The following is a 16,152-nucleotide window of genomic DNA, read 5'->3' as shown; positions in this document are numbered from 1 at the left end:
TATCAAACCGTGAGCACAGTAACGCGTTTGGCGCGTCATTCAGCACCAATCAAGCGACACTGCCTTCTTCTGTGAAGAAGAACGGGTCACAGAGAGCTGTGAAGGATCTGACAAAACTTTAGAGTGGTTCTCTAAATAAAACCAGAGAGGCATGCTGTCGAATACTGCTAATCTGGTTCCTTCCTAAAGTGAATATACTGTTTATCTATCTGCCAGAAATCGCTTTGACCAAATGTAAGTGCAGTTCACTTCATTTATTAAACATTCTCTGAGATAAACACCAACAGGACTGCAAAATTAACCTGGCAGAAAATCAGGACCAAGCATAAAAACAGATATTTGTGTATTTCCTGTATCAATAACTGAATGCAAGTAGGTTCATACAGTCTGTGTTACTGTAACTTGCATTGCTAACAATCCATAACAGCCCAACAGGTTTTACTGGCCACATCAAGCTCAGTGCTTTTTTCCTGTAATTAAGTTCCTCTTTCCCGTCTTCACCCTTCCTCCATATTTTCCCTGGTATGAAGGCATGAGCCTGGTTCTGTTGCATATTTTTTTTTACAGTTATAAAGGTAGGTTTTTTTCCCCTACTGCTGCCAAGTGCTGATCATAGAAAGTTGATGGCTTGTGAACTCTGTAATATACAATGTATAGTGCCCTGAGATGGCTGTAGTTATGAATATATGCTATATATTCTTGCTTTGTAGTACACGGCACAGATGACATTAGCAGGAATTAATACTATTGCTTGGCCATGATTTAGTATCACCTGGGAAATTCAATGAATGACATCAGCCCAATAAATGGCCATTATCAACTGTAATAAGTCACTTATACATGACTAGTCGGCACCCTCCACCACAGACTCAAAATCTTAAAAAAGTATCATCCAATTACTGATAAATAGAAGGAAACCAAGATTCCAAACATGATCTATTAGATGTCAGATAAACAACAAAAACCAGCATTTTAACGTGGTTAATGTTGGTTTTGGAGCCACAAATGTGGCAAACAGTAACTGAAAATGAAATAAAAATAGACACAAACACAAAGATCCCACATGGCACATGAACCGCAGTCTGCAGGCTGTTGTCTGCCATATTTAAGGGAGCGATGTTGGCAGCCATTTGGGCTGATGTTGTGATCATGCAGTAATAAAGTAATAGAGATCAGCAGAGATCTCATTTATCTTGTGTCTTGGTGTCTCTGTTCCCACATCTTACTAACTTGTCTGCAGTCAGTATTATTTTTCCTAACCAGCATCACCAGCAGAGCTCCTTAAATTTCCAACAAAACCCAGACACATTTACATCGGCGACTGTAACATATGAGGAAATCGTTCCACAAACAAACATAGCTGCTAAGATGACACGATTTTAGCTAGAGCTAATTACATCAAGCACAGATAGCAGCTAGCTCTGTACAGTAGCTAACTAAACTAGCAGGTAGGAGAATATGAACAACAGTATGTAACTAGTTAGCTTTTAACGCGAGCACGTTTTAACATTAACAGCTAACTCGACAAGTTCTTGTTTGGTAACCTGTCTGTTATAAGATAGGAGGGTTCCTGAAGACAAAACACCTGCAGCTAAGAGTTAGCTTATAATTAGCCTCAAGCAATGGAAACTGTAGCTAGTTTAATTGAAGGCTAACGATTATAAACTCATCAGCAAGAATTGATTGAAGCTTAAAATGTTAATTTGGCTGCTGCATGAGAAGAGTCTCAATGCTAATAAAACATAAAACTCTAAAGATGAAACAAACTGAAATGAACAGTTTTCTTAAGGATTGGTGGCCGATTACAAAAGTTTCCCTTCTTTTTGCTCTGGACATGGTTTCAATCAGGCAGCGCATATATTAAAAATAAAACTGAATCAAAGTCCTGAAGCTATGCAGACTCCTCTGATCCAATAAAAATCTCTACTCAGTTTTCCAGCACAGTGATTATAGATTCATTTATATTTACAGGAATGAACTGAGGCACAATCAATGTCTCAGTATTTTGACTACTTTATAAAACCTCCTAAATCCACATTTAAAAAAAAAAAAATCATGATTCTTTGAGTCTCAGCAGTTCAGGTGAGTGCGTGTGAGGAACCTGAACACAATTTTGACACTGGGGTTTGCAACAACAGCTGTGACAACAACACTTCAGGACAAAGGGGAGTCCCCTGGAAGACATGCTGATGGTTTCTGTTACACTGCATCACCTTGGTGTGTTTTTTGCTTTGTTGATGTCACAGATTGAAAAGCAGTTCCCTAAAAAAAAATAAAAAATGAAGTCCCGCCTTCAGTTCTGGCCAATCAGATCCCTGTGCGCGATGGGGTCATCAAAGATCCTCATCCATGCTGAAGCTGCTCCTTCTGCTGCTGGTCTTCGAAGCTCCGCAGGACAGCAGAGGGTCGGACATCACTCCTGCCCCGCTCCCGTCCTCCATCAGGAGGCCCCCCAGGCCGTTCAGGTCAGTCAGCCCCATGTCAGACATCAGGTCTGGGGAGAAAACAGTGGCGGCTCCCTGAGGCTCATCCAGGTCCGTAAAAGTCAGAGCATCCAGACCCAGAGAGGGAGTCACCAGGGAGGAGGAGGAGGGGGAGGAGGAAGAGGAAAAGGGGTGAAGCAGTGGAGGGGAGAGCAGGGTCTGGGGGTCCAGAGAGGAGGAGGAGGACTTCGGGGGAGGTGAGTTGGAGGAGGAAGAGGAGAGGCCATGGACGCGAGCCTGAAGCTCCAACTCCTGCAAAACAAAGAAATTAGAGTTTGTGAAGCTGCAGCTACGTCCATGTGATGGACAAGGACAGTAGCTCAGACCACCACCACACCCCGCCCCCTCTGCTCACCTGTATGCGGAGCATCAGCGAATGGTTGGTGCTCTCCAGCCTCCTCTGCCTCTCCTCCATCTCTCGGGCTCTGTGCTGTTCCTTCTGCAGCTTGCGGATGTAATCCACCGACGCCTTCAGGATGGTTCCTTTGTTCCACCTCGTCTCACTAAAACACCAATCACATTCAGTGCCTCGTTAACACACGGCAGGATAACGAGGTGCTGCTGCCAACACGTACAGACATGAGTGCTGAACTAAAAGTAAAGTCTATGTAACAATATATATCAAATTTCAATTTCAAATAAAACTTACAAAGATTATTTAAATGGAAAAAGTCAGCTGTATCACTTTAAATAAGCCAACATCTCACTGATTAATCAAGTGCAAAATCTGTGCCTTTGTCTCTGTAGTCACTTTGTGTCTCTGCTTTTGTTGTAGTACTGGTACCAGCAGGAGTGTAAGTGTACAGAGTGTGAGTGTGCAGCGTTTACTAACGGGTCAGAGGACTTAGGGATCAGAGCTCCGAGTTCTTTGATCCGGTCATTGATGTTGAAGCGCCGCCTCCTCTCGACTGTAGGAACACATCGACATTATTTTAGCGTGCAGATGTCAATGCATTCGGCAGGAGTTATACAACTCTGCACGGGAAAAATGTTGCAATAAAAGCAGCAACAGAAGCATTTTGAAACCAAAGGTGACAAAAAACAGGAATAAGAATCAGACAGTCAGCAGATCTCAGGCTTCAGTTAGGACAGATACGTGCCTTCAAAATAATCTGCATCAAATTTGAATTTTTACATCAAATATCAAAGTTTTCCTTTAGCAATACTGATTGTTTCATTTCCATTCTGACCCTTAAAAGTTCACTTCATGGCGTCACGCACCCCCCCCCCCCCCCCCGTCCAACTGGTGTTTTTTTTTAATGAAATGCTCCCAGTCACCAGTTTCACTTCTTCAGCTATGAGAGAACAATCAGATGAATGAGTCTCGATCGGATGTTCTCCACATCTTTTATTACAGACAGAGAAAATTCTCTGTTCCCTGCTTCAAACCGAGACGCGCTGCAGCAGAGCGGTATGTGAAGCTGCAAACTCAGGAAGCCGAACTATGCGACGCTCTCTCCTCACCTGAAGTTATCTGCTGCCAAGCAGGGCGGGGCTCGAGGCTGGCTCCGAAAGTGAGCCAGTTCTCTTTAGACTTCGTATGGGGGCGGGAGGATGCTAGGACTTCCTTCTGCTAACTGGAGTCAATGAAGTGGAAGCCTAAACTGTTTGTGCTTTTGGAGCATTTAAATTATACTATGTGACAAATATACGACTTACTGTGAAGTACGGATCATCCAGGAGGTTTGTGATATAGTTTTAGGGAGTCACAGTGTTTTATCAGTCTGTGCTGAGCTGATATCTCTGCCTGTGCAGGATACCTGCACACTTCATTGATGCAACTTCCTAACAAAGCTCAGTGTTCACACTGACAATAAACTGGGCTTCACTACAAACTCTGAAGCCCTCTACAAAGACTGCTGAGGATCTTTAACATCTGCTGGATGATGCTCAGGATGTTTTATGAGTCTGCAGTGGCCACAACAGACTCAATAAACAGATCCACAGTCCAGTAACTTTGTGGATGTGGAGGTGACAGAAAGGACGTGTTAAAACATAGAACGTCACACCTGTGGCCACCTCCGCCTCGTAACACTGTCATGACTTGTATTTTGTCTATATTGAACATGATATTTATGATGTGAATATTTAAACTGAATTTAAGATTTAGTAGTTTAATTTGTTTTTAATAATCTTTTATAGAGAGTTTACGTTTCTTACTGCTTTTCTTTTAAGACACGTTTTCCAGTCGACCGTCCAACATGCTGCGAAGTAGCCAAAGATTTCTCTCTATAGTGGGGCGTGCACGTGTGTCGGCACAAGTATGTCAGTCAGTTTTGTAAAACTGAAGCATGTCAGGAATCAGAAACACCTGAAACCTGCAGGTTCACATCTACCTCTGAGATCTGCTGAAAGAATGCCACACAGTAACACACAAATATTTTACTGGCTGGTGAAGTAATACTGCCGTACTCACTGAGGTTGTGATTGTCCTTCTTCTGTCTTTCTTTAATCAGAGCTTTGGACTCCACCTCTGCAACAACAACATCAAAAATCAATCGCAATCAATATTCGATTGATCAATCATGAGTTCATCGTGAGTGACTTTTCTCTGCTGCAGCAACAGCTGTCAGTTCTGTTTCATGTGTTTTTTAATGTCGCTTGTTTTGTAGCGTAGAAACAGCAGAATGTCAGTTTCAGCTTGGACAAAAAGTTCATGTTGACTGAACAGGAAGTTGGAACTGATGATGTGGGAAAATACGAGTGGCTGCCGTGGCCGTGTGTGCGTGTTCAGAGGAAGTCGTGATGTTGACTCATCAAAATTAAGAACACATTTTCAGCCAGGAGGAACAAGAGGGAAGCACAGAGGGAAACACAGAGCGAAGGGCCTCGCTCCCGGCACGCTGGAACGATGCAACGCGACGACAGACACGAATCGTCGTGAAGGAGCAGCCAATCACAGCAGCTCACTCCTGCAAGGAGTCTGTGTTTTACAATGCTTTCATCTGAAAAGCTTTCACGTAAACTGTGTTTACGGTCACTGTGACGCCCCCTGCAGGTGATTTAATGCACTCGGAAGACCTCAAAGTCTAATCAGAGGCTGCATATTTATAAGTTTCTGTCTGCAGCTCGAGCTCCTGGAAATCACGTATGGTGAAAATGCTTCCTTGTCCAGCTGACAAACATCCTCTTTGATGAGAAGTCTGCAGGTTCACAGCCTGACTGATGCATAACTGCCAAGTAGCAACTCCAGGGCTGAAAACTGAAGCCAACACAGCAAAGCCCAAAATTGCCACTCCCCTAATGACCACTTAAAGCTGGCTCTAAAAGCAAGTAAACCCTACAGACCTCCGTGTTGAAATGTCCAGCTTCAGAGCAGAAACAAACATCTTTACAGCCTGAAACAACAAATGATGTTGCTGCGAATTGCACTCGCTGAAATGGAATAATACTGTGCAGTGTGGTACTACCCTTCTAGCATTTTGTTCATCTGTTAGCGCCAATTAACAGCTCGCTAACCAAGCTTGCTAGGTTTAAAACTTAGCACTCTCTCCTCATATCCAAGTATGGTTGCTTCTGGCTCCAGAAAGATAGCAACCCAACGTGATGAAGCTAAAGCACAAAATGCAGAGTCCACAAAGCCCAACTGTCCATCATCTTTCATCGACAGTCTATGGTATCTGGTAACATGTAACCTGAGTGTGTGATATTTACCAGTCAGCTCTCTCTTGACGGCATGCAGGTTGGCCGGGCAGCTGTTACTAATGGTAAGCGTAGGCATGGTGTTCCCGACGCTGCCACCATACCCGTCCAGCAAGTTCTCAGGATCAGGGAGCTGCATGGACCAATCAGAGCACAGAATCAGATGAGTGACAGGTAGATTATCCCCCCTCCTCCTGTCAACAGTGAAGTCCAGAAAACACACATTTATGCACAAACACACACACGTCACTCTGGTGAGTCTGAGCAGCTAACCTGCTGTCACAGAGGTCAGAGGTCACAGTTTCTGCAATCAGCTGCGGTTAAACAACATGGAAGTCAAACCACCGCCGTGGATGGACTACTGAGCAACTGGACACTGAATCAGGAGCCTCCAGTTAAGTGTTCCGCGACAACTTTAAAACCACGCTGAACTAAAACTGTTTTTTCCTGAGCTCTGTGAAATGAAACGTCTGCTGGTTTAAGGTCTGACTTTTCTGTCAGCTCTCATCAACTAAAGTCAGAAACTGAGGAATCTGCTGATCGAACAGGAAGCTGTGCGAACAACTGGCTCGCAGATAACAGGGACAGAAACAGAAACCAGCTCCTCCCGGCCTACACGGTCTGTTTGGGGACGAATCTCCTCTACGGGCACATTTTTAAGAGCTTCATCAACATTTTAGCTTCTTTATATTTTCATTTGAGATCAAAATACAAAAATGACAGTAAATCAGGGCCTGGCTGTGAGTTTTATTTCATGCTATTTTATACAAATAACCTAAAACAAAATGTGACAGACTAATTTATTTATTTATTTTTAACCTTATTTTATTGTCATTTTAATTGTATTTGGTTACTCTTTGGAACTAAATCTTTACTTACTATAATTATGCTGAAAAACTGTACTGTGTCAAAGTTTACCAAGAAAAGAGATTTTATAGCGACATTTGAGGTTCAATCGTATCTGAAGTCAAAGGTTTCTAATCATCATTTCCACTTCTTGGACTCAACTGAAGTAGCTGTGACTGCTTCCGTCCAAATGATCTAATAATCCACACTTTCTTCTGACTGGCCGGCTTCCAGCAGCCTACAGAGGGGCAGCACCGAGTGCTAGCTGTGCTTGGTGGCTGTGCTTTGTTTTTTGTGCGTGACCGCATAAAATATATAATATAAAATAACTCGAGCAATATGAATCTCGTTCATAATTAATATGAACATCAGGCTTTGTAACATTACATATATGACAGAAAATACTGGACGAGTGGAACAATTCCTCTTTAAACTGGGATTTACTACAAATTCAGTTCCCTACCACACAAACCCAGTTAGAGATATCATTCGTTTATGGGTACCCTCGATTTTAACTAAAAGATTTCTTAAAATATGGAATCAGAGTTCGATTCCATCGATTCCTGAGCATTAAGAGCACAGCCAAAGCTAAAACAGCCTGAAAGAGGAAGAAATGCAAATCCCGTCAGACCACAATACAAACCAAGAAGTTGATCTTTATTAGAGAGGCGGGTGAAATGAAAGCTAACTGCTGACATGATTCCAGCACAGAGAAAAGTATTAATTTAGATTAATAAATTTTAAATAATGTAATCAGTGTACTGTGGAGAGGAAGACTGAAACTGAGGCAAAGTAGCCGAGCACTTTCTTTTACTGCAGCGACTTAAACTGTAAGTCAGACAACAAATGAGCTGCTGAGTTTATCTTGTGTTGCAGCCTGTTGAGCAGAAACTTCAGTTGAATGAATGCTGACTGACTACCGTGCATATCGGCACAGCCCTGCAGCTCAGAGCTCCTCTTATCATCTTTCTAGGAAACGCCAGCTTTCCTTAAGAACTCAAATTTAAACAGCAGGCACTTTCAAGAGAAAAATCTGATTCTGGGCACCAAAGGGAGCAGGAAACATCTGGAGGCTACAGCCAAACTGCAGCAGATTTATAGAGAAATTACAAGAAAGGTTTCCAGAGAATGAAAAAAAGTTAGGATTAAACAGATAAGCCTATAAAACGTTTAAAAAGCAGCTGAGAGTGATGTGTTTAAAGTATAAAAACAATGCAAACCAGCAGACACAGCATCAATCTGGATGAATAACCCAGTTTTAATCGGTTTTCTCTTTAAGGCGACTATGCTGCATTTCCTCAATGAGCAGCTGCAGTCCAGAGGTTAGAGGTCAAACTTTCCCCAAACTCAAAAAATACAAGCTGGACATTTTACCTCCGATTTAATCCTCCTCTTCTCATGGTCGGGCAGTAACACCAAAATCCTCATCTTGCTAATTGCACACAAACACACATGCAAACAAACACACACACACACACACACACACACACGGACAGACACACAGCGAGTCGCTGAGCTGCTGCTGATCTTCCCCTTTCTGTTCAGACGACTGTTTAAAAATGAGGAAACGTCTCTTTAAGAAAGAAAGCAAAAAAAGAAAACTCCCAGAGAGCTTTATTATCTGCCTGACACACGCACGCACCGTGTCTCCACCCACAAAAACGAGGAAGTCTGGAAAGCTGAACTGATACTCTGTGACAGCCTCTTCCACCTCCACTGTCACTGCAGCTTCACACATACGAAACATCTGCATTACCTCCAGGTGATGGCCAGCAGGGGGCGACAGAACCCACACAAAAAAGTCAGGCTGTATTTAGATTACCTTAATTCTGCCTTGATTCTTTGCCTCAGTAATGTTCCTGATGAGTTTTCTAATCTGACATGTTGTCAAACATGTGGCTCGGGGGCCAAAACTATCTCACCAATAGGACAAATCTGGCCCACAGCAGCTGTACAGCAGTCATTTCAGCTGTGAGGACAGGAGTGAAAATATTTGGATAATGAATTAAAACTGAAGTTAATTTAAATGAGCTTTAACCATGGAGTGAAATAGTATTATTGTTTGTTAAAACTTTAAACCAGAATGAAAGCCAAGGGCTGAAGCTGAAATGAAACTGGGCCACTGAGCTGCTCACCACATTGCTGAGATCCTGATTATTTAATATGATAACCCACAGACTTTATTAAAGACTTAATAAAATATATAGAAATATACTGAAATTTTATTAAAATAAACTAAATTAAAAACATGTGTGAACTGAATTAAACATGAGTCAGCCTGCAGGGAAGTGAAACTGGACTTTATATCCGAGTATGTAATACCAACGTGTACCACAGGAGAGGTCAGCCAGCCAGTGTATCATCCATCCAATCTGCCCTGAGCACAACATGAGAAACAAAGGAAGCAGCAGCCGTAAAGGACAGGCGCTTGAGTGAATGGCACATCAAACAGTGACTGAAGCACCTGGAAAGAACTCCTTTTCACCACCAGCACAAACTCTCAGAAAGAACCCACGCTCGATTGCAGAGAAGAGATCAAATCTAGAGCGAAACAATAACAAAAACCGGAGTAGTTTTCCACAGCTACACTAAAAGCCTCTGATATAAAAAGCTGCCCCCTGGTGGTGAAAGCTCAAGTTACATTTTTGCAGAGGGTAATTTTAAAAAGTTCCTCGTTAATAACTGAACAAGGGAACAGGGTTGTATTTCCCAACGTGACCTGATGGGGGCAGTGTTGCTTGAGCTCAGACACGATCATCAGAAGTGGGTTTGGTTTGTTTTATCGTTACAGTAACACGTCACAGCTCCAGCCGGTGTGGTGTTTTCCTTCATGTTGGAGGGTATTGAGGAGGCGGATGATGATGATGATGATGGGGAGGAGTTTGTTTCTGTTTGTCGGTTAGTCGTCACGTCGTTTAAAAGTAAAACCAGAGAATGCACCGTGTGATGTTTTCGAGTGTGTTTGTGCACGTGTTGCGTTACCGTGTTGGCGAGCTGCAGCTCCGAGTCGATCAGCGTCAGAAACTCGTCGTTCAGGCTCGAATCCAGGCTGATGATGTCATCGACGATGATGTCTTCTACCTGAATGAACCAATCACAGAGCAGATGAGCATTGCGTCACCTCGGGTAATTAGTGTGAATGCTATTTAAGCATTAACAGTATCGAGATCCTAATCTTCATTATTATACACAATTTGAGTTATTCTGGTTCAGCTTTGCTCCACTGGTCAATGTAGAGTCTGCACACCAGGCACTCTTTAATGTCTGTTGCCACTTCTTTCTTGGTTACCATGGTGACACCTCTCTACTTCTATATAAATACACGTATTTCGTGCTGAAAGCTGCATATTTGTGCTCAGTGTCAGGAAACATCTAAAACAAAGTCACGCCCTGGTCGCTCCTCCTGATGATGAAATCAGTTTTTGCTGAATTATGCCAGAAGTCTCAAACCCAACACCGTGCCTCAGAATACCATATTTTACTTTTCTGGCTGCAAAGAGGCTTTTTTTTTTTTTTTTTTAATTAAACTAGTTTTTAAAAATCTGTTGATCTCTGAATAAAAAGGGAGGATTTTGTGTTTTAAGGTGACTCATGTTTTAAAACTGACTCAGATCCTCTGGAAGAGTCGACTCAGCAGACTCAGACGGGAAGGCTGCTGCTGACTGACTGAATGAATGAAAACAAGTGAAATGCTCCTTTAAACTGTCACGGCAGGTTTTCTTCTTATGTCTCTATTTTGCCCTCTCTCTTCCTTCCTGCTGCCTTTCATCCAGAGATGAATCAGACCCGGGGGGACGATTCAGTGCTCAAAATGCATCTGGAGGAGAGAGGAAGATGCTGAAATGTCTTCTCAGACGTGACACATAAATGAGGCGTGAAACACGGCGAGTATAGAAGCTATGGTGGGAAATAGAGATGCTCTTATTGTATGTTGAAGGGATTTAGATAAAGCTTTCAATGATGGATAAACAGAGAAATGAGAGTTTCAGAAGCTGTCGCTGTGTTTTTATAGAAACCCAAAGCACATGACAGCCTGTTTACCTCATTATGTGTTTCTCACTTTCTAGGTCTGGGTGTCAAAGCACAGCAAGCTAGAAACATTTTTACATAAGACACAGGAGGCGACAGCACTGATATGCTTTGATGTTATATAAGGTGTTTCTTTAGTAAAGCTGTACCTGTGTTTGCATCTTTCCTCTCGTTGCACTCTCCACGTTGCAAAGCCGGGACTCAGTTCTCCCTCAGTAACCTCAAGCTCATTCTCAGAAATCCCCTGCAGCTTTACCTTTGTAATAATCACATGTGTGCCAACAGTCAACACATGTGTTTGCTTATGTTTTGTGGAAATCTATACAGAGGAAATGGCTCCTTTTAAAGCCACCAGACTTTACTGGTGAAAACAATCATTTTACTGTGCACAGAATGGGATTCACTCTGAGTGAGCTGAGCATGTTATTTCAGATCCAGGCTAACCCAGCAAAATACCAAAGGCACACACAAACTGCAGTTCCTCTAGTGGCCACTGGAGGCTCAACCCAACAGTGAGTCAATCTCCATGGAAATGTCGAAATTTACAGCAGAAGTTTACAACCTGAGCAAACACAGTTTTGGCCTCTCTGGATAGTTTGATTCATAGCAACTGTACTGTGGGTCAATTCTTTCATAACTCATCCAACTGGATGCCAGTAAGACAAACCAACCAGTAAACCAACAGTTTTTAAACACTACTTCTGATTATTTTCACTTCATTTTTCTTACAGAGGTTTTTAATAAGAGTTGCTGATACAAAAATACCAAAGTATACTTCACATAACACGATTCAGTCTAAAAATAAAGCCTGTTTGTTTGTTCACATGTTTATTTCTTACTTCCTGTTTGGGGCTCCCGTCCATTGGCTGTCCAGGGGTGGAAAGCAGCTGGGGGGAGTGGCTTGCCACTGCAGCCTGCTGCTGATTGGCTGTCTTGGTGGTGGACAGGTACTGACGGACCTGCTGCCTCTGAGCCTGCTGGATGTGATACCTGGTGGGATTCTCCAGGTGAGTCTGCACCTGAGGGCCAAGAGTGAAGATTTAAAAGACTTAAAACGTTGCAAACGATAACTGTATACATATAAAGCTAGCAGGTCGCGTCCATACATAGCATTTTAGCACATTGTTGAGATTTAGCCAATAGATTTTAGGGAAAGGACTTCAAATTGCATCTGCTAATCAGTTTTCACAAAAGCAAGTAAGATTTATAAGCTAATAAATCATCAGACAATAACAAACGGCTATCTGAAGGGTGTGCTATGACGCGCTGATTAAAGGGTTAGCCAGGTGTGTTTAGCTTTAAATACTTTTTATATTTGTTTGCATATTTAAAACAATAAATGTAGTCAAAGTCGATATTTAATTTTTTTGTGCGGTACGTTCACTGGCGTCCATTTTCTGACACCTCTCGTTTCAGTTTACTCCGCGCACCTTTAGCACCTCCACAGGGACCTGAGCAGGAGGTATGCAGGAGGAGGGCACCGAGACGCAGATGGGCGAGGAGGAGTCGGAGAAGCGAAGAAGCTGCTGTTGCTTCTTCTGCGTCTCCTTATGATCCTCCTCCAGAGCCTGCTGACGCATCAGATCCTGACGCATCAAAACCCTGCAGGAGGAGTAAGGAGGTGGAGGTTATCGACAGTGCTTGTGAGAGCGCCCTCTGGAGGACAGAGAGATGAGCGAAGACAGGAACGAAAGAAGAAGTGGGGGAGTTGTATACCTCGATGACATCACTGACGGCAGTGAAGAAGATGAAGAGGAGGGAGCTGCTGCTGATGAACTGAAGACAGAAATGACAGCACACTTTAGTTATCATAATCAACAGGTGGTGTAGGTGGTGTTGGAGGGGTCACCTGTAGAACCCATACTTTGAGGTCAGAGCTGTGTTACCTGATGCTGATTGGCTGACTCTTGATTTCGTAGAAGGTGTCGCAGTCAGATGGCAGCAGACCGTCGACCTCGATGTCAGCAACGATCCCAGACTCCACTCTGAGGGGCAGAGACAGAAATCAACCAATCAGCAGCCTGAGAGACAGACACAATTATCCAATCAGCATTTAAACCAGCATTTTTCAATGTACAGGAAAGAGAGACGATACATTTGGTGCAAGAGCCATCGTCATTTCCACCTTGTTACAATGATTACATTTAAATTGTGTGTGCGCTCCTGCTTATCTGATGTTTTACCTCCAAGTTTAACAGCTCTTCATATGTTTGGAAATAAACGAAAAAAAACCCTGAGACATGGCAGTGAAAAGTCCAGCCTTTCACCACAGTTATGAATACACTGCAGCGTTTGTTTGAGACTCACTTCTTAGAGTGATAGAAATATTTTTATACAGAGAAGAAGAATGTGGAGGAACAACATCTGTCAGCTGTTAGGCTTTACCACTTCCTGTGTTTGGGTGCATGAGCATGAGTGCTTGCAAGGCTGCTTCATGGGGACCCAAATCAGACTGAAGACTTGTGAGGACATGTCTGCTCTGTGGATAAGCTTTATCAAGTTGGGACAAACTTTGACGTCTCACAAACCTTTAAAGCAAGACATTTTCAAAATGGAGACAAGTTTTGCAAAGTGGGGACATTTGGCCAGAATGGGGACGTTTTCATGAAAGTGTGAACAGCTGTGAGACATTCAGACAATTCTGGAAAATGTTAACTTTTTGCCGCATATTTTTGAAACGTGTATTTATTAATGTAAAGTGGGGACATTTGTGAATTTGGAAAGATAGAAAATTTTTAAATAACAGGATTTTAAGGGCTTGAAGGCTTCTTCGATAATGGAATGTATGGAAAACCTTTCAGTGTACATTTTGCAAACATATTAGATTCTGACATGGTGGGGACATTACAACAGGTCCTCACTGTCTGCAACACATGATGTGACTGATGGGACAAACGAGAGCGTTTAGAGAATTTCTTCTGCTGAGTCACTTCCTGCTGTTCCATGCTCTTACACAACCCCACCCCCACCATAGACACATACCAAGACCCCCACCCTTCTCCACTCTCCTCCCCTCAGACAGTTGGGAAACACTCTTGCTTGTTGTTACTTTTGCTTTCTCTCTCACCGCCAACATCATTTCTGTGTGTGTGTGTGTGTGTGTGTGTGTGTGTGTGTGTGTGTGTGTGTGTGTGTGTGTGTGTGTGTGTGTGTATGTACATGTTTAGACATCTTTGTGAGGACAGAAAAATTTGGCATGTTACTATACTTGTGGGGACCAACAGTCACTTATGGGGACATGAGTTTGAAGGCATGTTTGAGGCTCTACGTGTGGTTTTAGTATCAGGGTTACACTTAGGTTATGGTTAGGATTAAGATTAGGCATTCATGTTTTATGGTTTTGGTTAGGGTAAGCAGCTAGGGAAAGCATTATGTCAATGAGATGTGCTCACCAAGATATAAAAACAAGTGTGTGTGTGTGTGTGTGTGTGTGTGTGTGTGTGTGTGTGTGTGTGTGTGTGTGTGTGTGTGTGTGTGTGTGTGTATTGTGAGCTTAAGTGCTGCTTCTGTGGTAAGGGCAAGCCAAGACTGGACATGTCATGGCGCTTAAACCTTTTCCAACTATCATCAACACAAATCAAGAGAACACAACAAACTCCATTCATGACTTCAGCCATTTAAAGTTTTCCTGCACCTCAGAAAACCAATCGGAAGACAATCTTTGAATTTTTAGGGATGGCATATGACATATGTATTTAAAAATAAATATAGATTATACACAAAGGTGAATTTTCTTTTGTGTGTGTGTGTGGATATTTTATATAAGTTGGGGAGGACTAGGCTGGCCCTATCTGTGTCTCCTGGGAAAATAACAGGAGCTGCAGCAGCTCCATAGATGACTCAATAGATCAGCAAGCAAAGAGGGTCAGAGGTCGAAGGTCAGGCAGTGCAAACAACGACTTGATGATCATCATTATCCCATCCCACACACTCAGCACTTTACACCTTCAGAGCTGAGGTACTCGGAGAGCACTTCACACCAAACTTCATTCATAAACTGTTAAATTTAGACTTTACCTGGCTACAAAATAATAGTGAAACGCGTTTTAAACTCTTCCAATTTTACAGTTACACCGAAATATTTCATAGGAGGCTTTAACAGCACCAGCCTGTAATAAACGTTAAACAGTAACTTGTTTACAGCACAGGTCATGAGTGTAAGGGGAGAAACTGCACGCCTGAACTCTCTTTCACTGACATTATTCTTTTATTATGAGTTAATACCATAGATTTTAACCCAGGAGCTTCTCCCCGCGGCAGGAGTAACGGTGTAAAAAAAACAAAAACAAAAAAAACTTCCTGACTCACCGGACCACATTGAGAGTTTCCGCCGGGTCCAGGATGACAAACACGGTCTGCGGCTGCAGTACGCCGGCCTCCGGCTGCTCCGGCTCGGCTCCGCTGCGGCTCCCCTGCTCGCTCCGGACCTGCTCCGGGATAACGGCTGACATCTCTGCGGACTCCGAAGAAGAAAAGGAGAAGCTCTTTATCTCCCAGCAGCCACTGCGAGATCAAAGTCTCAGAGGGGGGAATCAGAGCAGCAGAGGGGCAGCTGAGGAACCTCGATCCGGTCCAGACCCGGTGACTCCACACGGAGGAGAAGACGAGGACGACTCAGGTTCAAGTTCTCAGTAAAGATGAAGAGACAGACTGAATCACAGACAGCTGTCAGCCCAGAAATACACCACATAGAACAGACCCACACTTCCGAGTAAATAAAACTCCTCAAAACAGTCGAGTAGGTGCAGTCATTAAACAGAGCCTGCACATATGCAATCTGTCTGTCTATGCCTGTCAGCGGATTGAATATATTTATCTCCTATAGATCATCTATTACTCCAGTAATTCGTCCATAAAAGTCAGTTTATGCTAAAACATTTTCCCCGAAACGTATGAATATTTTGGGTGATTTTAAACCAGGTGAAACAAACATATTTGCACATATTTTCTAGTCTGGTGCCCCATTTTTATACTGGATATTTTTTCTTATAATATTTATTTTGTGATATTTATTTGTTTAAACGAAATTTAAATTTAAGGAAATTAGATTACTGATGAAATTATTTTAGTTTAATTTGTTAATTAATTAGTTAAAACCTAATTATTTGTAATATCAAATATAAAAGGTTCAGGTCCTTCTCCACAAAATTAA

At 42.7% G+C, this 16,152-nt stretch overlaps 1 protein-coding gene across 1 annotated transcript; it reads right to left on the bottom strand.

Annotated features, from left to right (window-relative positions):
* Positions 1-471: 471 nt before the first annotated feature.
* On the bottom strand, positions 472-15,672 carry tfe3a (transcription factor binding to IGHM enhancer 3a). The gene is made up of 11 exons (XM_040022647.1): positions 15,309-15,672; positions 12,887-12,985; positions 12,717-12,776; positions 12,431-12,602; positions 11,840-12,019; positions 9,954-10,052; positions 6,138-6,258; positions 4,900-4,956; positions 3,316-3,391; positions 2,839-2,986; positions 472-2,735 (listed from the first exon to the last, which is right to left on the bottom strand). Exons 1-11 carry the CDS (start codon positions 15,449-15,451, stop codon positions 2,334-2,336), a joined length of 1,557 nt encoding a protein of 518 aa, XP_039878581.1. The 5' UTR covers positions 15,452-15,672; the 3' UTR covers positions 472-2,333.
* Positions 15,673-16,152: the final 480 nt, after the last annotated feature.

The sequence above is a fragment of the Simochromis diagramma genome, unplaced genomic scaffold (assembly GCF_900408965.1).
Source record: "Simochromis diagramma unplaced genomic scaffold, fSimDia1.1 OVJJ01000308.1, whole genome shotgun sequence".
Classification (NCBI taxonomy): domain Eukaryota; kingdom Metazoa; phylum Chordata; class Actinopteri; order Cichliformes; family Cichlidae; genus Simochromis; species Simochromis diagramma.
Note: the sequence above shows the minus strand (reverse complement) of the source record. Positions and strands in the feature narration are given on the sequence as shown.